A 22,514-nucleotide genomic window follows, 5' to 3' on the forward strand; every position below is an offset into this window, starting at 1 on the left:
GACCAATTCTTTTATATCGTGTTTTTCCTAGCAAGGCGTATGTTACGAAAATGTTTAAAAAAAAAATCCCCAAACCCATATCCCATGTCTTCAAATTATGCTGAAAATCTGTTAGATCAAAGTTAAAACCTACCACTCAACCTCTAATTTGCTGTGCTCAGATTGACTTGAGTTGTTTAGTTTTGTTGAGAAAATGACAATTTTTACATTTTCACTAATTTCTTTTGCGTCAGAGATACCTGTTACGTATACCACATAAAACCACAAATGCCTATAACCAGATCTAAGGCTGGAACGGAACAATTATCTAATGCCAGTGACAACACCCATGCATTCATTCCTTCCTTATCATCAACTATCTTTAAACAAGCAAGGAAGACAAAAAGGAGTAAACAACCCAGCACTATTTTTCTCTGGAAATTGAATGATCACACCATAAATAATGAAAATAATAAAGAGCGAAGTTCCTGAGTTAGAATAAAGATGAATAAAGCCATGCTTGATAATTTACTTCAAAGAAAAAAAGTGGGAAAAAGGTAGAGAGGATAAAAAGTCAAGTGGACTAAAGACACAGACACAAGATCGTCTGTTTCAAGTACTTTTTATCAAATTTCTGACAAAACTATTAGTTTCTTTCTTTCTTGACAAAATATTTTGATTTCCTAGGCATCCACAAGCCATAAATATATTATATTTCTTCTTTAAAGAAACACCCTTGCTAAGCGCTAACATAATAAAAGGCATAAATGGGGTCAGTACTGTTCATTTTTTCTTAAATAAAAGCACTAAATGCATTTTTTTCATTACACTATAATTGACATAGAGTATCCTATTGGTTTCAGGTGTACATCATAATGATTACATGCTTTTACTGCTCTTTGAGAAAAGGTAACAGATTATTACACAAAGGGTCCTCTTCCTCTCTGGCAGACTTTAGAAATGCGGTCTCGGCAACATGAATAAATGGAGGGTGGCTGGCAGCCAAAATCTCAAGAAAAACAAAAAAATTAACCTGCCTGATACTTTCTGGAGCCATTTACTCAACAGTGCCAGGGAAAAAAACCGATCATCGAGAAAACATTTCCCCAGAAAGGCTAAGAAAAGACTTTTCAACTTTTGGCCAAAACTCTTTAATTCTGCCCCCAAAATAAAGCAAAACATAGCCTTCAGAGCTGTGAATTAAAACAAGTTATCACTAGACGCTTTCCTTTGGAGACTTTACTAAATGGATCATCCTTCTTGTGATTTTTATTTAAGTATGTGTCCAATCTAGAAGGAAAAATGGTTTAATTTTTATTTCTCCTTTCAAAACAAAACTATTATGGCTTCCTCGGCTTCAAAATATTTATGCCTAATAAAAAAAACTACAAAATGTTTAGTAGTATAATTTGCCATCTGATGTATTAACTTACAAGGATAAGAAATGAAATTTGACATTGCACATTTAACCTATTAATCATGCATGAATTTAAAAGCCTATGATAATATCACATAAAATTCTAACACTGGGATATTCTACAATCCAGTATGATACACAAGCCAGGCAAAGAGGTTTAAGGAGGTCCTTGTTAATTGAAGGCATCAATATTAATAGCTTAAAATTCTGCACACGGTTCTAGCAACAGGATGTGGGTAAACAAAAGGTGTCTTTCTTTTCTGTTAGAAAGCATATAGATTTGAACACGGTGGATGTCAGAACACAGACAACAGTTAAAATCTTCAGATTTCTACTAATTCCTACAGCTTCCCTGGAAAGTTCAGAAACACTAAGAAATGTGAATAAACAAAATCTGGTGGGGCATTTCCATTTCAAAAATAAGGCTGAGGAGAAAAGATTCAAGAACGAGGAATATAGGAATAAAAAGACCAGAGGACTACTAGGTATTTACCCCAAAGATATAAATGTAGGGATCCGAAGGGGTACGTGCACCCCGATGTTTATAGCAGCAATGTCCACAATAGCCAAACTGTGGAAAGACCCAAGATGTCCATTGACAGATGAATGAATGGATAAAGAAGATGTGGTATATATATACAATGGAATATTATGCAGCCATCAAAAGGAATGAGATCTTGCCATTTGCAACGACGTGGATGGAACTGGAGGGTATTATGCTGAGCGAAATAAGTCAAACAGAGAAAGACGTGTATCGTATGACCTCACTGCTATGAGGAATTCTTAATCTCAGGAAACAACCTGAGGGTTGCTGGAGTGGTGGGGAGGTGGGAGGGATGGGGTGGCTGGGTGACAGACATTGGGGAGGGTATGTGCTATGGTGAGCGCTGTGAATTGTGCAAGACTGTTGAATCTCAGATCTGTACCTCTGAAACAAATAATGCAATATATGTTAAAAAAAAAAAAAAAGAAGAAGAAGAAGAAAATAGCAGGAAGGGAAAAATGAAGGGGGGGGAAATCGGAGGGGGAGACAAACCATGAGAGACGATGGACTCTGAGAAATAAACTGAGGGTTCTAGAGGGGAGGGGGGAGGGGGACGGAGAGACGGGTTAGCCTGGTGATGGGTATTAAAGAGGGCACGTACTGAATGGGGCACTGGGTGTTATACACAAACAATCATGGAACACTACATCAAAAACTAATGATGTAATGTATGGTGATTAACATAATAAAATAAATTTTTAAAAAAGACCAATGGAAAAAAATGGAGTCAGCACACCAAACTTTCGAATGCCCTAAAATCCAAAGGTAGGCAGTTTTTAAAAATTGTTTTATCCTGTGTCACCTTAAAAATATCAATTAAATATGGTTGAAATCATGACTCTGAAGAAAAGAACCTTCTGTTTTAGAGCTGTTACACCCAAACCTAGTATCTTGAAATATTAGAGCGATTAAGAAAATTTACTGACATGCTATGGAATAAACCAATGTTTTTCAAAAAGCAGGCATAAAATCCTTTCCTTCCACTTCCCAAGGAAATCTAGAGAGCCAAAGCAGGAAATCACAACACAGGAGGATTGACTGACCGACAGATTGGTTGGCTGATATTTAGGAAATCCTAGACAGAAGCCTCAACAAGAGATCTCAGGTAGGACTCTGCAAGCTGTGTCCATATCATGTAAACACACAGCTTCCTCATTCACAAAAAGAGAATAATAACATTTGCATGATTTTACTTCACAAGGCTATTGTATGAATCAAAGGAGGCAGTGAAAGCTTACACTGATTGAGTACACAGCATGTGACAGGCTATTCTTGTCCTTTTCTGTGTATTATCTCATTTAATCCTGAGAACACCTGTATGTGGTCAGTACTATTATTATTTTAAAGATGAACAAACTAGAGTACCTGCAGCTTTCTGAGCACTGAGTAATGTATAGAATTGTTTAATCACTGTATTGCACACTTGAAACTAATATAACACTGTATGTTAATTCTACTAGAATTAAAATTAAAAAAATAAAGATGAGGAAACAAACACAGAAGTTAGGTAACTTGTCCCAGGAAACTCAACTAGAAAGTAGCAAAGCCCAGAACTGAACGCGAGTATTTTGACTCCAGAACCCACTGGTACACACTGGCAGATATGAAAGACAGAAAGCACCAAAAAAAAGTTAAGCAGCAATTCTAGAATCTGTTTCTCTTGTCTTATTCAGATCGAACCAGATGGTCAGAAAAAAAAAAAAAATCTGGGTACTTCAGGTCAACATTTCCAAAAGAAAACCATTCTGAGACAGCATTCTAAATCATCTTTAAACAAAATAATCCAACTTAGAACAAAGTGAGGGGAGGAAATGGACAGACATTCCTGACAAGGCTGAGACCATAAAAACGAGGGGAACGGGGAGGGACGACTGGGAAGAAGAGAACAAGGGGTTGGTAATGGTTAAGGAAGTCAAGCATGTGGAAGGAGCAGAGAGAGGCGAGAGCTGCATTCTCCAAAAATACTCAACTATTATCCAAAAAGTCATGTCAGATCCAAAGGGTTAGTCACAAGGAAGGGACCGAGAACACCGTGGTTCCGACACTGGGTCAGCCTAAGATCGAGCACAGAAAGTGGATCAAGTTGAGCTGGAGCAGAGATTCTTTGGCGTTTTCTACTGTGACCCACATAAAGAAACAGATTGACATCACAATGAAGGAACCTTGTACAGATATGTATTAGGAAAGTAAAACCAAAGTTTTCCCGAACAAATGCACTCTGGTATTTTCTATTCTTTTTTAAAACGATTCTATTTGAGAGAGAGAGTTTAGAAACAAAGAAACAGCTTAGAAACAAAGATCATGAAATATTTTGCCTGGATTGAAATTCTTATAAATATTTTACACTTGGTTGGATTTCTTGTGGAATTTCCATCCATAAGCAAAAAAACTACCAATCATCTTCAGATATTTAGCCTGAATTTAAAAAAAAATTTTTTTTTTAAAGATTTTATTTATTTTTTTGACAGAGAGAGACATAGCGAGAGCAGGAACACAAGCAGGGGGAGTGGGAGAGGGAGAAGGAGGCTTCCCACAGAGCAGGGAGCCCAATGTGGGACTCGATCCCAGGACCCTGGGATCATGACCTGAGCCGAAGGCAGACACTTAACGACTGAGCCACCCAGGCACCCAAAAAAAAACTTTTTTTAAATAAATAAAACCTATACAGAATTTGTGTTCAGGAGGCTCAGCCTCAAGAGCGAAGGTAGGAAATATGGGTGTTGGCAGTTGTCCAAGAACACTGGCAAATATATCAGTGAATGAATCTAGGAGGGGCTGGAACAAGGAAAGTCTCAGCTTGAGAAAACATTTTCAGGAGCGTCAAAAACTGAGTGTATGTGAGCAGACACCGTATCGGGAGAGTTGGTATGTGCACACAATGTTGAGGAAAATATCCTTGGAATGATCTGGGATTTTAGTTCCTGTGAATGGACTGCAGGGAGATGAAAAGATATCAAATCAGGTCTCAGAGGTAGGAATGTGGAGAACGAAAGCCTGGAAACATCCTCTTTGAGGCCATGCTCTGACAGAAAAGAAATCTCTCTAAACTTTGCCACGATGTTCAATGCAATTAAAAAGCTACAGAAGAGAATTAAGATGAAATCAAACTCAAAGGAAATACTGATTATGTCCAAGGTCTGAGGAGGCTGGGGGGGAAGAGGGACAAGGAGCAGGGACAAAAAGGAAGCGGGTGGAGGAGAAATGTCCGCATCTAATTAGAATGCACCAGAACGAAGCAAGAACCAGCAAAGAAGTTTAAACCAAAGACGAGGGTCTGAGGGTCCAGTACAGCTGCCCCTCAGAGCACACGAGGTTCACAACCGATGAGGAGACAAAGGGCCTCACACTTCCTTCCAAGCTCCCAAACTCAAACTGTGTGGTCTTTCAGGTCCGGCTTCTTTCACCTGCCATAAGGTTTCTGAAGTCCCACCGCGTCGTAGCGTGGATCAGCCCTTCCTCTGCCTCCACAGTTGGGTTTCCACGGTTTGGCTACTAGGAAGACTCCTGCTATAAACATTCATTCACACATCTGTGTGTGAACGTAGGCTCCACCTCTCTTCAGTGATACCTAGGAGTGGAACTGCTGGGTTTGCGGCAAATCTGTGTTTAGCTTTATTTTTTTTTTAAGATTTATTTATTTGAGAGAGAGAGAGAGCATGCGCGCACATGCGGGGGTAGGGGGATAAGGAGGGGCAGAGGGAGAGGGAGAGACTGTCTGAAGCAGATTCCGCACAGAGCCCAACTCGGGGCTTGACCCCACAACCCCGAGACCACGAGCTGAGCCAAAACCAAGAGTCGGACGCTTCACCGACTGCACCACCCAAGCACCCCAATTTGTGTTTGGCTTTTTAAGAAACTGTCTAACCAGTTTGCAAAGTGGCTGCACCATTTTACATTCGCCCCAGTAAAGCATGTGTCCCCATTTCCCACGTCCTCTCCAACACTGACTTTGATCAGAGCCGTGTTCTGAAGCGGTATCTCACTGCGGTGTGAGTTTGCGTTTCCCACCCCCTGGCCTACTGCACTCTGGGTTTACATCCCTAAGGATCTGCCTCCATCACCTCCCTCCCTCCACTGACTCTGTCCAGTCAGCAGATGAATATGTTTGGGTCCCTCCCATTTTAAAAAGCAAAGCAGAAACTGCTGTCCTGTCTATAAAAGGTGATCTCCGTGTATATTTCCATGTGTCATATTCATCACTTTCTAGCAGTCGGCTAATAGAGACAACATGAGTTTTTCCTAAAGAAATTCCTATACCCCCAAAGAAACTCCCATTTCAGGGATATGCATCCATGATTTTCAGCTGTGGCTGATTCCATGAGGATGATTTTCATGTGATCTAGTTTTCTAATTCAGTCTCCAACTTCCTTTAGATTCACTAGTTTATATGCTAGGAAATTGCTCTTTATTTTTGGTTTGAATACCACACGGGTGGGTACCCTTTTCAATGAAGAACATTGTCTCTGTCAGGAACACAAAGCAGAACTGTCTCTATCAGTACCTTCAGCTCAGTTTAATAATTAATCCTCATCAAATATATAACATTACAAGATGAAAGGCTTTTATTCAACAATGCTAGAAAACATTTGCAACAGATAATGAAAACAAAATATTCCCTCTAGAGATAAAGCTATTTCTTCTTAAGCCACATCCACCAATGTTCCCCTACTGAGAATTCAAATGTTTAAGCTTCACATTCTAAACCTACTGACTCCGCCCTCTGCCCACACAAACACTTCCAATGAGACCTTCTTCTGCCTCATCGTGAACTCCAGTGCTTCATTTTCTCCAGATCCTCATGTTCAAATCTTGTTAAATATTAAAAGATACATGTGGTGCACAGAATAGTAACATGATCCCCAAGATTCCTTCCCCCGGTACACATGCCCTGTATAATTTCCCTGAGTGTGTGGGGCAGACTGATGACCATATGACACATCGCTAATGGGACTGGGCTACTATTCAGTTGACTTTGAGTTCATCGAAAGGGGCGACTGTCCTGGGTGGGCCTGACCTAATCAGGTGCTCTATTTAAAAGAGAGGTAAGCATCCAAGAGACATGCTCCTTACTGCCTCAAGCACAAAGCAAACTGGGACACAGTGAGAGGAGAGGCCATGTCGTAAGGACCTGAGCACAGACCGGGTGCTGGGAGTGGTCCCCGATGAGAGGCAGCGAGAATATGGGGACCTCTGTCCTACAGACCCAAGGACATTCATTCTGCCAACAACTGGCAAGCTTGAATACACGTGACCACAGCCGCAGCTGACAACCTGACTTCAGCCTCGAGAGACTCTGAGTAGACAGCCCAGCGAACCTGCACCCAGACTACCGACCCAAAGAAACTGTCCAGTAACACATCCGTGCCCTATGGGCGGTAATTTGTTACGCAGTCATAAAAAACTAATACAGCAGTTTAAAGATAATATACTCCCTTCTGTTTGTATCTCTTCAAAAAAAGTAATTAGAGAATGAATTTTAGCACCAGTATTTTCATCAAAGGGTAGAAAAACCTAGAAGCCAACTAAGCATCAGTAGCATTTATTAAACAATTAGAAGTGAGCTTGACACCATTCTCTGGGTGTGGCCACACAAAAATTGCCGAATGCTCTTACAATTCTGGCCTCAGTGATCACATGAATTGCTATAGTACCTCGATCCTCCAGTGGGTTGCCAGCAAGGTTAATTGTGTGGAGTCCTGAGTTGGGATTATGCGCTAGGGCACTGGCCAGTTTTTGGGCAAAATCTCTGCAAGTAAACAAAACAGTAAGATTAAATAACACAAAATGCAATACTGCTCAAATAAAAGTTTGACAGCTAGAAGAGCTAGAGTGAAATCTATAAAAAGAAAACCTTTCTTTACAATATTAATCTCCTTACCATACATTCGTTAACACCCTATTTAGCCTATATACACGAGTATATATCCTCATTAGAGAAGCTGTAAAGCCACAGCCAAAACGTGGTTCATTTTCATTAGCCAAAACCTCATTCAAAAGCAGAAAGAAAATATATAATTGCCCCTTTAAAATAGTATTACTTAGTCCCTCCATAACTTAAAAAAAGTCCTGAATTGAACCTGCTTCTCATGGAAACGGCAATCGGCTGTTCACCCTATCTCACTTCATGCAATACTCACAGATGCAAAACTGATTGCCCTAATTATTGAGTTTAAAGGCTACGATTGCTACCATTATGTTTTAACAAAAATTCAAAATCACTATTTTAGGTATGTTGTACTTAAAATAACACACTAAGTGCTATGATTATGAAGCCGTCAACCCCCCTCACTTAGGAGCAGTAAAGTCTTTGTTCTGGCAGATTCGAACTCCACGTGAGGTTTGGGCACTGCCTACCGACCCATTCCCAACTACTGAACAAGTTTAAGTATGGATTTGGAAAGAGAGAGAAACAGATAAAACAGATCCAAGCAAAATGGGAAATATGTTATTATCAGGACTACCATGAATGATATTCCTAAGAGCTAACACAGAGCATCTATAATATGAAAGCTACTTTTCTAAGGATTTTACATATATTAATTTACTTCTCCTCGCAGCCATCATTCTATAAGGTAGGTGCTATTGTGTTCTCCATCTTAAAGATAAAGAGAGTGAGGCTCAGAAGTGCAGCAATTCGCCCAAGGCCATGAGGCATGTGGCTCAGGACCCACTGTCCTAACCACCACTCCGGGCTCCCTTGAAAACATCCAGTGACCAGACCACAGAGGTTGTTATAAAATCCTTGATCTTTGTGATGATGGGGAGGACAGGGATCCTTTATTTTTTTTTTCAAAGAGAAAACATTATACTTTATATGTGAGTGGCTCAATCTTTTTTTAAAAAAAAAAAAAACCTATATATTAATTTTAGAGGAAATGGCAGGAAGCTTTTAAGCCACATATTCGTACATTCAGGACAATACTCACGTTCTGAGCCCGGCGTTTTCCAACACCAATTCCTCCAGCCGACTGGACCTACTCACCACTCTCAAGATCTGTTCACAGACATCGGTGGACTGTAAGAGAAGACACTGTGTGAGGGACACCTGGGTGGCTCAGTTGGTTAAGCGACTGCCTTCGGCTCAGGTCATGATCCTGGAGTCCCGGATCGAGCCCCACATCGGGCTCCCTGCTCAGCGGGGAGTCTGCTTCTCCCTCTGACCCTCCCCCCCTCTCATGTGCTCTCTGTCTCTCTCATTCTGTCTCAAATAAATAAATAAAATCTTTAAAAAAAAAAAAAAAAGAGAAGACACTGTGTGACCACGCCCTAAGTCTCAAGGCAACCTCACTCTGTTGCCACAAATCCATGCAGATGCAAAGTTTTAATTAAATAAACCACATTTTCATGCAGTCATTCATTCAACAAAACCTGACCAGACCTCTACCACTATGCACAGTCACAATGAAGGTCCTGGGGATACAACGACAAGCAAGGACAGAAAGTCCCTGCCTGTAAGAGTATACCATCCAGCAGGTCACTGAGACAAGAAAACAGACAATAAAAGGCCATTTCAATAGTGCTGTGGGCATTCAGAGGCATATCCCAATCTTGGGAAAACCAAAAGGAATTCCCAAAGAATGTGACCTCCAGCGTAAGAACAAAAGGCTTAGTGTTGGTAACGATGTTAGATTCCTGGTGACAATCCCTTTGCTAAGCTCTTGTCCTGCGCTAGGCCCCAAGCTAAGCCCTTTGTGTGTATTTTATCATAAAACTGCTAGGTATTATTATTCCCTTTTTATAGATAAGAAAGTTAAGGTTCAAAGATGTCATGTACTTTAGGGGCGCCTGGGTGGCTCAGTCGTTAAGCGTCTGCCTTCGGCTCAGGTCATGGTCCCGGGGTCCTGGGATCGAGCCCCGCATCGGGCTCCCTGCTCGGCGGGAAGCCTGCTTCTCCCTCTCCCACTCCCCCTGCTTGTGTTCCCTTTCTGGCTGTGTCTCTCTGTCAAATAAATAAAATCTTTAAAAAAAAAAAAGACGTCGTGTACTTTAAAAGGGTGGCTGAATAAGCACTTGGTAAACGTTAACTATTACGACGTTCCTTAGGGGCGCCTGGGTGGCTCAGTCGTTAAGCGTCTGCCTTCAGCTCAGGTCATGATCCCAGGGTGCTGGGATCGAGCCCCACATCGGGCTCCCTGCTCAGTGGGGAGCCTGCTTCTCCCTCTCCCTCTGCCCCCTGCTTGTGCTCTCTCACTCTGTCTGATAAATAAATACATACATAAAAAACTATTACGATGTTCCTGCTAGTATTCTCTAAAATAAAGGGGGAAACAACCCAATAAGAATTCAGTAAGTGTTCTCTCATGTTAATAAACATTATGTTTTTTAAAATTAAGTAGTTGTAAAGTTGTATCTGTCAAAATATTTTAAGTGCTTAGGATATAATATTATATGAAAATGCAAAATTAAAATGAAGTGTTTAATAAAGATCACAATTGAAATGGCTGATGTATGTAGTGCAAGTCTTGAGGGTGCTAGGAAAAATGAAGAGTTGTACCCTGGTGGCGGAAGTGTACAAGTTTTTTTTTAATTTTACATATTAATGTTTTTTAATTTATGTTTCTGCCTTATCCCAAAACTAATTTAAGGTGGCTCCTGATTTTAAAATTACTTCTACATGAAAAAGTGATTTTAAAATCTAATCACAACTTAGGGTCTATTTAAATCCTTTATGATATAGAAAGAAGGAAGGGAGGGAGGGAAGAAGAGAGAGAGAGAGAAAGAAAGAAAGAAAGGGAAAGAGAAAGAGAAAGGAAAGGAAAAGAAAAATGCAGGAAGGAAGGAAGGAAGGAAGGGAGGGAGGGAGGGAGGGAGGGAGGGAGGGAGGGAGGGAAGAAGAGAGAGAAAGAAAGAAAGGGAAGAGAAAGAGAAAGGAAAGGAAAGAAAGAAAAATGCAGGAAGGAGGGAAGGAAGGGAGGAAGGAAGGAAGGGAGGGAGGGAGAAAATTGTGTGTACCCGTGGCATACTATAATCAAAGCAGTTTCTTTTCCTAAAATACCACAAAAAAATTACAATTCTTTGATTTATCAGATCACATATATTCAACTGGATTAGCCATCATTGCAACAGTCTGAAATGTAACAAAAATTTGCTAGTGAATATCCTTTAGAAAACCAAACTTGAAAACACACAAGTCCCACAGCATCTAAGGCACTTGTGATTCTTATGTGCTGTCCCATTTCATTCCGTCTACAATGTAGCTTTCACATAGTCCCAGAGTTTCTGATGTGTCCCACAGACTGATGAAGGAAGAGGAAAATTAATTCCAATTGACCCAATGCCTGCAATTCACATTACGCTGATGGTGGTGATTTTCAAAATGGTGACCCCCTTATCAGTGTAATTCTTGTCTTATAATATACAACCAGGGGTATTGATCTTACTCTCTGCTGGCATGACAAAAAGTCACTGCTTAGACAATGTTTTTACAGGGATTATCCTAATTTCCAAAAACAACCCATAGTATATCCTTATCTTTCCAGGGCTACCTTACAGAGTATCCAGAAAAACAATTTCCCAAAGCAGGACTTTCATTTACCTACGGGGTATAATTACTGTAATAAAAATTTATTACAGAAAATGTACAAAAAGTATGTCCACCCTTTCGTTTAAAATGTTTGTAGGGGGAGAGGTATAACACGTCATTCATGTCTATGTTAATTTCGCTACTTTTTATTAAGTGCCTAAGTACATGAAAAGAATTGTTTCCTACACTGAAGAATATTATAGTGATGAAATTTGTAAAGAGATACACACACCCCCAAACCCAGATGGCAAGTAACATATGACCATTAGAGTAGTGTTCCGATAAACTGAGTGTCAGAAAAGGTTCCGAGGTTGCATCTTGCCATCCCCATCAAAGGGGCAAGTATCAGTTCTTTTCAACGTTGGGTGAAAAACATGAAAAACTGCTATTCTTTTTGAAGACTGAAGAGTGATATCCCAAAGACTATTCTTCATTTTAAAATACTAAATATTAAAAATATACACATAGGTATTTTTGTGCTTAAATCCTAGTTACCAGGAAAGCAGTAAGGGCAGGCCTCAAATCCTGTCACGACGCTTCCTTTCATCCCAGGACATCCAAGGAAGCATCTGAGCACCTACATGCTTTGTGTTCCAGAACTGAATAATGAGGCGCATGATTTCTTGCCTAAACACCTAAGGCAACTGCAGAGATCATGCCGTGAGAAACAATGATAGAAGGGCAGCCCCCATGGCCCAGACACATTCCTGTAATCGTGAGTTGGCACAATTTCCAAAAGTGGGATATGCAGCCCCTCCACAGAGCAGTCCTGTGCCCCATTTTGAAAGTCAGGAACTTATAGCCAGGTAAACTGACTTGGTAGAGAAGCGTTGTTCTCCCTGGTCCCACAGTCACTGAGCTAATCTACTTCTCATCCCTCGAATGGCTCCCCTCTCCCGCCTGTCATCTCTGCAGGCTCAGTCCTGCAAACGGCAGCAATTGGGAGGCTTCTGTTGCCGGGTCTCCCTCCCATCATGGCATCCTGTCCATACCCTGGGAGTTCACCTGGCTCCCCTCCATGCCTAGCTCCATCCTCACTGAGTGCAGATCCTCCCCCTGTGTAGCTGATACAGTTTCCATAACTCGCATCCCCACACTTGCTCATTTCTCAGCCTCTTTGCTAGTCTGTGATGATATAAGAGGAATAGTTAGCAGGAAATGCCTACAAGATATCCAGGACTGTGTTAGCATTTCTATACGCATGATTCCCTCATCTCAATAACCTGCAGATTAGCTATACTGCTATGTCCATTCATTCAACAAACTAATATGACACCTATTTATTAAACCAATTTTTATGGAATAGCTATCATGAGCCAATATACTCTGCTAAGCACTGGACAGAGATGAATAAGACATGAACTCCAATTAACTCTCAACAAGAAGAAGTTGAGGCCCTGGGATGTCAAGTAACTTCCCTAAGGTCCCACAGCCTTGCCATAGGAGCCAGAATCTGAGACCCAGGTTTCCGTTTCCAAGCCCACACTCTTTCCTATACCACACTGGCTCTTAGTGGGCCCCAGATGAGCTCAGTCCATGCCCATACTAATACCTTAAGCTGCTCACACCCCAGGCAAATTCAGAGAACCAGCAGCCTGTCCACTAGCAAATCTCAACCCTCCATTTTCTACAGATCCATTGTCTCCATCAAAATCCTACCTCTTCACTATGAAAATCGTTATGCCTCCAGTTTCCATGACCTCTGAAAGTTGGAGGCTTGAATGCAGAGTCGCCAATAAAACAACCTATAGATTATTTCCTGTCCTAAAATGAAGTAGCAGAAAGCTAACGTACGGATAAGCGTCTGCCCATATGGCTGCTCTTAACTTGCAAAAAAAATCCCCAACAGAGCATCTCACTTCCACTAGTAAAAGAGACCCAAAATTTGGCTCCCCCATACCTTATGAAAACTAACACCTCACTTTTGATTTCATTTTGCTGACATATAAATCTGCCCAAAAACTCCTCTAGAAAATGAATGTTAACTATCATCACTCCAGCAGACCAACTCTACCTGATAACGTTTTCCCAAATTCTTAGGAAGGAAAGCTTTGTGGAGATGGAATGCAGGATAGAAACATTAAGTCTGCTATTTGCAGCTGTGCAAACCTAACTTTAATAGTTTTTGCCATCAGCATGAGTATGTACTGAAGGCTCTGCTAAATGTGTCTCTCTGTTCATTATCTAAAATGGTCTGAAGCAGCTGAAAACACGAGGAAGTACTTCCCTGGAGCATCTCACATTCCCAACTTGGTAAAATGGTATGCAGATCATTTACAGGAAAATACATCTCCTCAAGAAAAAAGCATGTACACAGCTCGCCAGATTAGTAGAAAAACAAATGTTTTTTGATAATTATCAGGCTTTTGAAACTCAGCAGAAGTAAGCAACATCTGCAACATCTTCACTTACTTACCAGTTTCAGATCCTTGGAAGATAGCTTTGTGAACCACTGATTGTACTCCAGAGCAGCAATGATGGGGATTAGGTCCCTAGAGGCAGAAATAACAACATCCATTGAAAGCCCTCTTACCAGAGCCTTATTGGCGCTTTATTCTCAACCCACGACATCCAAGTTCACTTGTTAGCTCCTTTTATTTACAAACACAACACCCCACTAAAACTACTTCAACTACGAGACAACAATTCTCTGGGACAGACCTTCAGTATGATGGAAGCAGAATTCCGAAAAGCTGAATTTAAACTACCTCTAGGGCCCCTAATGTCTATATCCCTGGTAGCTGCATTTGTTCAGGGAACCTCCTTGCTTTAGGAGAAACCGTACTTCTCCTTCTACGTTGACGAGTCTGATTTCTTTAACCATCAAGAATGTCATGTACAGGAATTGCATGGATTTCTTTTTAATAAAAAAGTACAGGACTCTAAATGTATTTTCTCTTCCTTATGATTTCCTCAATAACGTTTTCTTTCCTCTAAGCTTACTTTATTGTGAGAACAGAGTATATAATACATAGACATAACATGCAAAGTGTGTGTTATGTGTTTATGTTATCGGTAAAACTTCTGGTCAACATGAGGCTATGAGTACTTAACATTTTTCGGGAGTCAAAGGCTATACTTGGATTTTTGACTGTGAGGGGAGATCATTGCCCTGGCCCCCATCCTCCCACTGTTAAGAGTCAACTGTGTCCTCTAGTTGAGGAGTTTATATTGCAAGCAAGGACACTATCTAGCCTTGCAGATAAGTGACCCTGAATGGATCCCCGATGCTTAGCAAGCATCCTCCAACCCTCTGGTACTTTCTTGTAGTTCCTTGTACTGATCACACACATGAGCTAGCCCAGGTGTGTTTTTGCCTTATGCTTCACACACACTCTTCAGCCATGCAGGGCGGCTACGTGCATCAGAGACCCGTCTGCACTCTATTTATCCAGCCTGACCTGCTACAACATGCCCCTCACTCATGCTCAGGCCAAAAAGCAGACGGTTTACTATGCATCAAACATAACAGACAACGTCACAGTCAGAAGTATCTTTTACTGCTATGTTCGGCTATGAGAATCCAAGCATCCTGCGATGTGTACATCACACATCCTCTCCTCTAAGAGTCCCCTGGGTCACCCCAGCCAGCACCCTGTTTGCATCTCTATTTAGCATTAATTCTACTCTGCCTTGGATAATAGTTGGTATTCAACATCTGTCTTCCCTGCCCCTTCCCAGTTGTAAGTTCTTTGAAAACCAACTCTATTTCGGTTGTCTGGCTTCAGTGAGACCATATCAGTTTCACCCGCATGGCAGGACACACAGCAAATACTCAAATTTTTACTGAAATAGAAAAGAAAGGCAGAGGTGGAAAGAGACGTGAAATTCACATTATTTCATAGCTTCTGGGTCCCAGGCCCCATGGCGGGCAAACTACACAGACCATCTAGTTCAACTACATGTATAGCTTCATCAGACATGCTTTAAGAAGCAGAAAGGAGGGGCGCCTGGGTGGCTCAATCGTTTAAGCATCTGCCTTTGGCTTGGGTCATGATCCCGGGGTCCTGGGTTTGAGTCCTGTGTCACGTTCCTTGCTGACCAGTTGAGTCAGCTTCTCCCTCTCCCTCTGCTTCTCCCCCTGCTTGTGCTCTCTCTCTCTCACAAATAAATAAATAAAATCTTAAATAAATAAACAAATAAATGGGAGAAAGGAGTCCCACAGGTAGGGGAGAAAAACAATGCAAAGGAATTACTAGTCTCAGTCACCTCGTTCCACAGGACCCTGCCCTACCGAACAGCCTCTTTATTAATTTTGCTTAACTTTTAGATTTCAGATTAGGACCACGAACAGCAACTCTTGCCACGGTGGTTTGACGCTCTTCACTCCCTTTATCGCTCCCCCTCCCCGCCCCCGACCACGTGCAAGAGTGAACACCTGTCGCTCTCCCTGGGATCTGGTGACAGTTTGTTGCTTCTCTGGGGGCAAATGCCGGCTTCTCACACGCTTAGTCCAAGAGTGTTCCCCTGTACTTCTCCATTCAGGAACTAGGACACAGCATTCTCAGCTTCTCTCCTTCTGTCAATTTAAATGTCAAGCAGCTACTACACTTCAGAACCTCTTTATTATGTGTTCTAGCCTGTCACCTGATTTGGAGTACAGCTGGCTTTTGTCATAATGAAGTCGTTTGCAGGAAGTGAAGAGCACATCATTAACAGAACCAGGCTTTGCACTGACACAGGGGGTGGGGCAGCATCGTCTCTACATACGAATTACAAACACCCTGAAAAGGCAGAGCAAACTCCACAGCTAGAGGTAGAGAATCTAGGAGAAGAAATGGTCAACAGAGCAAGGAATGGCTTAGTCAAAGAGTTTTTAGATCTGACGCCAAAAGCATGATCCATAAAAGGGAAAAAAGGATAAATAGGACTTCACCTAAATCAAACATCTTTGCTCTGCCAAAGATCTGTTAAGAGAAGGGAAAGACAAGCCCCATGCTGAGGTAAATGCTGGCTCTTGGAGGTCAGTAATAAGAAACAACCCAATTTTTAAAAACAGGCAAAAGATCTAAACAAGATAGTTCATCAGATAAGATATATCAATGGCAAAGAAATATATAAAAAGATATTTTAGGGGCACCTGGGTGGCTCAGTTGGTTAAGTGCCTGCCTTTGGCTCAGGTCATGATCCCAGGATCCTGGGATGGAGCCCCGAATCGGGCTCCCTGCTCAGTGGGGAGTCTGCTTCTCCCTCTCCCTCTGTGCTCACTCTCTCTCTCAAATAAATAAGTCTTTAAAAAAAAATAGATCTTTAAAAAAAAAAAGGGATGTTTGAAATTATTAGCCATTAAGGAAATGCAACTTAAAGCCAAAAGGAGATGCCACTACAAACTTACTGAACTGCTAAAATTAAAAAAAAAACAAAAACAAAAAAATAAAACTAACAAGGGCTGGCAAGGATGCCGAGCAACTGAAACCCTCATACGTTGCTGAGGGGAATGCAAATAGCACAGTCGAGGTGGAAAACAGTCCGACAGTGCCTACGTTTAACATACACTTAGCATAAGACCCAGCAGTCTCAATCCTACGTACTCAACCAAGAGAAATAAAAACTTGTCCTTACACAAAAACTTACATATCATTGTTTATAACGGCTGTATTCCAGATCATCAGACACTGGAGACAACACGGACGTCTTCCTCTGATGCTGTGGGACTTCCAGGGCGAGGACAGAAAAGGCAATAATATGGCTTCTGCTCAGCTCCCTCTCTTGACACGCTCACCCATGGAATCCAGCTGCCTCGCCCTGAGAAAGTCCGGGCCACATGGGAAGGCCACGTGGAAGTGTCCCGGCAGACAGCATCAGCCACCAGACGTGTGAATGAGGAAGCCTTCAGACGGCTCTGGGGCCAGCCCCCGTCTGACCATAACGGCCGGGAAGAGCACAAGCAAAATCCACCTAGCAGAGCCCCTTCGAGCCCAGAACCACGAGAGGTAATTGAAAGTGACCGCTCACGCTGTAGGGCATTCAGTCTGGACTGGTTTGCACAGAGCAGTAAACAAGCAGAACACTTAGTGTCCAGAAACCAGCCTTGAAAGCTACACCACCAGGAACAGGACTGTAGACAGGGTGACCATAAAAAGCTTTGAAGCAGAGAAACGTTTCAGGAGGTTAGCAATTTCAGCAAAGTAGGTAGGACGTATCAGAGGAAGGTGACAGTTTCCATTATGCAGGCAAGATGTATCCAAGGTAACGGCAGAAGCCCGAGGCAGAAAGGTGGCTTCTGGAGCGAGGCTAGAACAGGAACCAAGGCAAAATAAATAATTTTTCCTAAACTCATTAAAGAGTTACTGAAACCCCAACTGAAATATGCATGCTTTTATGATGAAACCATAAAGAAACACAAGGACTGTTAGAATAGTTACTACAACCAGGTGGGGGAGGGGCGCAGGGGGAATCGCAAAGGAAAACGGATTCACGCAGGTCTTCTTAGGAGAGGCAGTAGCCTATCTCTTGACCTAAGTGGTGGACAGAGTGGTTGACTTTATCACTATTTGCATTCTGGCACATTACTGCACACTTTTCTCTCCACAAACAACACTAAGAACAGCCTTGGCAGCGTTGCTCAAAAGGGTCATGAAGCTAACCCAAATATCCCATCACCTGCAGAATAGATAAATGGCGGAATGTTCACACATTAGAATACACAACAGAAACCAAAGTAAATAAGCTACAGCTGCACATAAGAGCAGGTCAAACCTCGGTTCTCAGGTCTGAAACCTCTCACACCCTGGCTGGATTGTGCGGAGAATGGGGAGCTTTCAGTCTGAGAAGCAAGCATCCAGAAAGCACTTCAGAAAACCCTTAAGAGAAAAGCCAAGGTCTGAACGGAGGGGCATTCGGGATTCCTCGAATCTGTTCCCGTTGGACCGTCCAAGCCACCAAGACAGCCACGACACAGAGGCCAAGGTTCCGGGAGACTCTGTCTAAATATAACAAACTATCACCAATCATGATCAAAATCGGTGCATCTCACCCCAACAGAAAAAAACACAAGACCGCAGGTCAATAATTTGATTCCTGAGAGTTCATTTTCCCGGATGGCTTTCTTAGAACACAGTGATAAGTGGGCAAATCAGCAAACCTAGGATAAATAGCCAATTTGGCATTCACGGGGGCCCCCCAACAGCTCTGCCAATATCACCTCGCTGCAAAGAGCTCCCTGCATCCCCTGGTGGGGTCTGCGCCAGTCAGAACCAACACCTTCTCCTGTTCTCACTAAGCCCCGCAGGCTTTATGTTACATAATGCAGAAAGGTTTCCAAACACCAATGCTTGTCGTCTTGACCGATTTTCGCAGGGTAACAGCTTTTTACCATCAGTCCATGACACTGACTGTATATTCCCCTGGGTTTAGCTTTGATCTCCTAAGAGACTCTTAATTGCCACTTGACTTGATCTGAAGAGTAAAGTCGTCCTTGAAGAGCTACAGTTCAGGGAATCCTCTCCTGAGTCCTGGCAACATGGCAACACAGTATTCTCTTGCCATTTCCATAGGATACTTCTACCATTTCCTTAAATGGGAGCAAAAACGTTTAAGACTCCAAACCCTAAGAAGATCCAATGTTAATGTCCTTCAGAGCCACAGGGCAGAATTTTTTCCTACACTGGGTGGGAAGAAATGACACAGTTAATACTCCCTAACCTTTTTCCTGATATAAATGTATTATACATAGAGTTGCTCCCTGTCGTTATGGTTGTTAATCCAGCCACGGGTTGGGATTTGTAATACAAGCTGAGATCCTTATTTCTCATCTCAGTTGGCAACGCTGAGTGATCCAAACCTTCCCTTAAAACTCAAAAGAACCAAGTTTTTCACTTACACCTTTCCAGAGGAAAATGTCATCATAAAGCTAACAAGATAAGAGCAGCAGCATCATCATAAGAAAAGATCACGAACTAGCCTCTGGAAATGCAAAATTTCCTGTCATGTAGGCATTTTGTATCTCTAACTCTTTTCCTTTTAATTAAGAAAACTGGCCACTTGATATAGGTATTCATTTTAAAAGGAGGCAAGTCTTTTAGGATATAAAAGTAGCAAGCAGGGGCGTCTGGGGGGGTTCAGTTGGTTAAGCATCTGATTCTTTTTTTTTTTTTAAAGATTTTATTTATTTATTTGAGAGAGAGAAAATGAGAGAGAACACATGAGAGGGGATAGGGTCGGAAGGCAAAGCAGACTCCCCGCCGAGCAGGGAGCCCGAAGCGGGACTCGATCCCGGGACTCCAGGATCATGACCTGAGCCGAAGGCAGTCGCTTAACCAACTGAGCCACCCAGGCGCCCCTAAGCATCTGATTCTTGATTTCAGCTCAGGTCATGATCTCCGGGGTCCTGGGACTGAGCCCCATGTCGGGCTCCACGCTCAGCAGGGAGTCTGCTTGAGATTCTCTCTCTCCCTCCCCTCCCCCTGCTCACTCTCTCTCGCTAAAATAAATAAAATCTTTTTTTTTTTAAGTAGCAAGCATTTATTTAAACTTTTTTTTTTAATGTACCAGCACAAAATATTTTAGATGTATTAATCCAGAGTCTTCACAATAACTCCAAGAGGGAGGCATTATGATGCACATTGTTTTACAGATGGAAACCCCGAGGACATAGAGAAGTTTGAGAGCTGTCTGATCACACTGTGCTAGTCTGGGCAGAGCCAGGTCTCAAACCCAAGCAGTGGGACTCACCAATCCGCTGTCCTAACCTGTGCTACGACCTCACTGGGTCTCCTGCCTTCCGTGTCCCCCAGAATCTTCAACCTCCTCTCCAGGGAATCCAGGGCGGGGCAGCCATCGGATTTTAGATCAAAGACTCCAAACCTTTTCCATCACATTCAACCACTCACTTCGTTTGTATTTGGAAAGTCAATACGAAGACATATCCTGGGGTGATTTCTCAAATACTGACAGTGCTCTTGCCGTTTGGGACATCAGACATAAGCTGCTAATTTGCGGGGGGGGGGGGGGGGGCTCTTTTAAAAAAGTTAACTTGCAAAAACAAAGAGGTTGGCAAGTGACTGAGGGTCTAAGTCACTTGGGAAATTTTTGCTACTCTAGATTCTAGATATCCTGTTGAATTAGCAGTTGTCAAGCCTCATCCTTCTGATCTGTAGGACTTCTTAAGAATTTAATTTTTTCAGTTATTATTTTGGGGCCAAATATCTCTCCTTACTCACTTGTCCCTGCCTGCCTCCTCCTCTCTGAAACTGCAAAAACGCTGGGATTTTTAGAAACAGTGTGAAATACTCCAAAAGGGTGGTAAAGAATAAAAATAACTGACAGATTTGAAGGATGTCTGGCAAGCCCCATAATCCACTACGTGGGAAAAGCACACAGGTAAAGTGCAATAATCCAGTGAACGGCATGGTAATTACTTGTAGTATATCTGCACACCACAGGAGTAAAGATTTCCCCCTAATAAACCTCACAAGCATTCAGAGGCTCAAAGGAGGTGTTTCCTGCAAGAATGTGGTCTTGCCACTCTGCACGCTTCCTGCATGCGCACGACGGAACGTGAGCTCTCGTGGAAAGGGTGGTAAGACCCCGAACCACAGCAGTATCTTCCAGACATATTCATTTGAGAGCTTTTCTGGGGATAACTTAGACCTTTCTCCTTCATATCCAGTTTGAAAATGGAAGTTGGAGGGCTTTAAGGACTTTCAAATGTCATGGATTAGCTATTCCTTCCTGTTACTCTAACTTATATAGAGGCATGTCTCATCTGTTATTAAATGATTAGTTGGACCACTCGCCAACTCTGCAAGGTACGTGACAACCTGAAATACTTCACCGATGAGGACATGACCAGAATCCTACACAGACGATCTCTAAATTTTTTGATCATTCACTCTCAACTGAAAAATATTTTGAGCACAAACCTCCCCCAAATCTGTGTTTATCTGTAAATTACACATATGTGCCATTATCCCAATGTATTACCTTCAGTATAAAACATATACAGACACACAAATAAAATGAAATAAACAAAACAAGTTCTCCTAGGGGTGCCTGGGTGGCGCAGTCGGTGGAGCGTCTGCCTTCGGCTCAGGTCACGAACAGGGGTCCTGGGATAGAGCCCCGCATCGGGCTCCCTGCTCAGCGGGGAATCTGCTTCTCTCTCCCTCTCCCTCTGCCCCTCCCCCTGCTCATCCTCTCTCTCTCTCTCTCTCTCTCTCAAATAAATGAATAAAATCTTAAAAAAACAAAAAAAGAAAGAAAAACAAGTTCTATTATTTTCTTCATGTTCCCCAAAATATCATCAACTTGTACATCAGAGTCCATCACTATTCACACCTGACTCCACACTCCAAACAGCACTTCTTCCTTTCGAAATGAGAGTGGGAATAAAGAGACAGGAGTCTAGATGAGGAAAGAATTACAACAATGCCCTCGGGACAACCTTGACAAACATTAACCCACACTCAAAACTTTTCCTCAAAGTGTCAGGCTCAAGAATGTCACTTTGATGAGTAAGAAATATGAAAACACGAAAACATGAATCTGAAGGGAATGAGCTGCTGGCTGGGCTCTCAGGAGTCAAGTTTAAATTCAGTGATGCGAGTCGTTGAGTCTTTAGAGGATTGATGAGATTAGCTCCTCTTAAAAGTCTCCTGGGAACAAGAAGAATGGATGTATTTAAAGCTCTAGAGTCTCTCTGCCTCGGCACCACCACCTCTACACCCTCGTCATTCTCCGCCACTCCGAATTACAGTCTAATTACACTTCTAACATGTCGGCTCACGGGCCTTTGAGAGATGCCATGAGAAATGTACAACAAAGCCTTTTTCAAGTTATGCCTCTTTTTGACCCACCAGCGATATCTAAACCAGAATAAATTTCGAGAATATACTTAAATAAAATTTTGGAAGCTATAAATAACAAGTGAGTGGGCATTTTCCCAAGTACTTCCCGATTGCTATTCTTCTCCAGGAAGTAACTGGATGGATCTAGCATGCACACCGTCATCCTCATCCCTGAATGCTTATTCAGCAACAACAGGGTATCTGATCCTACACTTGGTTGTGATACAGGCTTTTAGTTAGTCATTGATCACAGCATTCAAGTTG

The 22,514-nt window shown here is 42.2% G+C and overlaps 1 protein-coding gene across 6 annotated transcripts in view; it reads right to left on the reverse strand.

Moving 5' to 3' along the window:
- Positions 1-22,514, reverse strand: part of CARMIL1 (capping protein regulator and myosin 1 linker 1) — a 307,660-nt gene that overhangs the window by 141,451 nt on the left and 143,695 nt on the right. For all 6 annotated transcript variants that reach the window (XM_064597073.1, XM_064597072.1, XM_064597074.1 and 3 more), the window contains exons 9-11: positions 13,880-13,955; positions 8,867-8,955; positions 7,592-7,686 (exon numbers count right to left, since the gene is read on the reverse strand). In XM_064597073.1, coding sequence (XP_064453143.1) covers positions 7,592-7,686; positions 8,867-8,955; positions 13,880-13,955 — 260 coding nt within the window. The remainder of the gene's footprint in view (positions 1-7,591; positions 7,687-8,866; positions 8,956-13,879; positions 13,956-22,514) is intronic.

Source organism: Mirounga angustirostris, unplaced genomic scaffold, assembly GCF_029215605.1.
Source record: "Mirounga angustirostris isolate CCGP_5_RB_7025 unplaced genomic scaffold, mMirAng1.0.hap1 SCAF_8, whole genome shotgun sequence".
Classification (NCBI taxonomy): Eukaryota; Metazoa; Chordata; class Mammalia; order Carnivora; family Phocidae; genus Mirounga; species Mirounga angustirostris.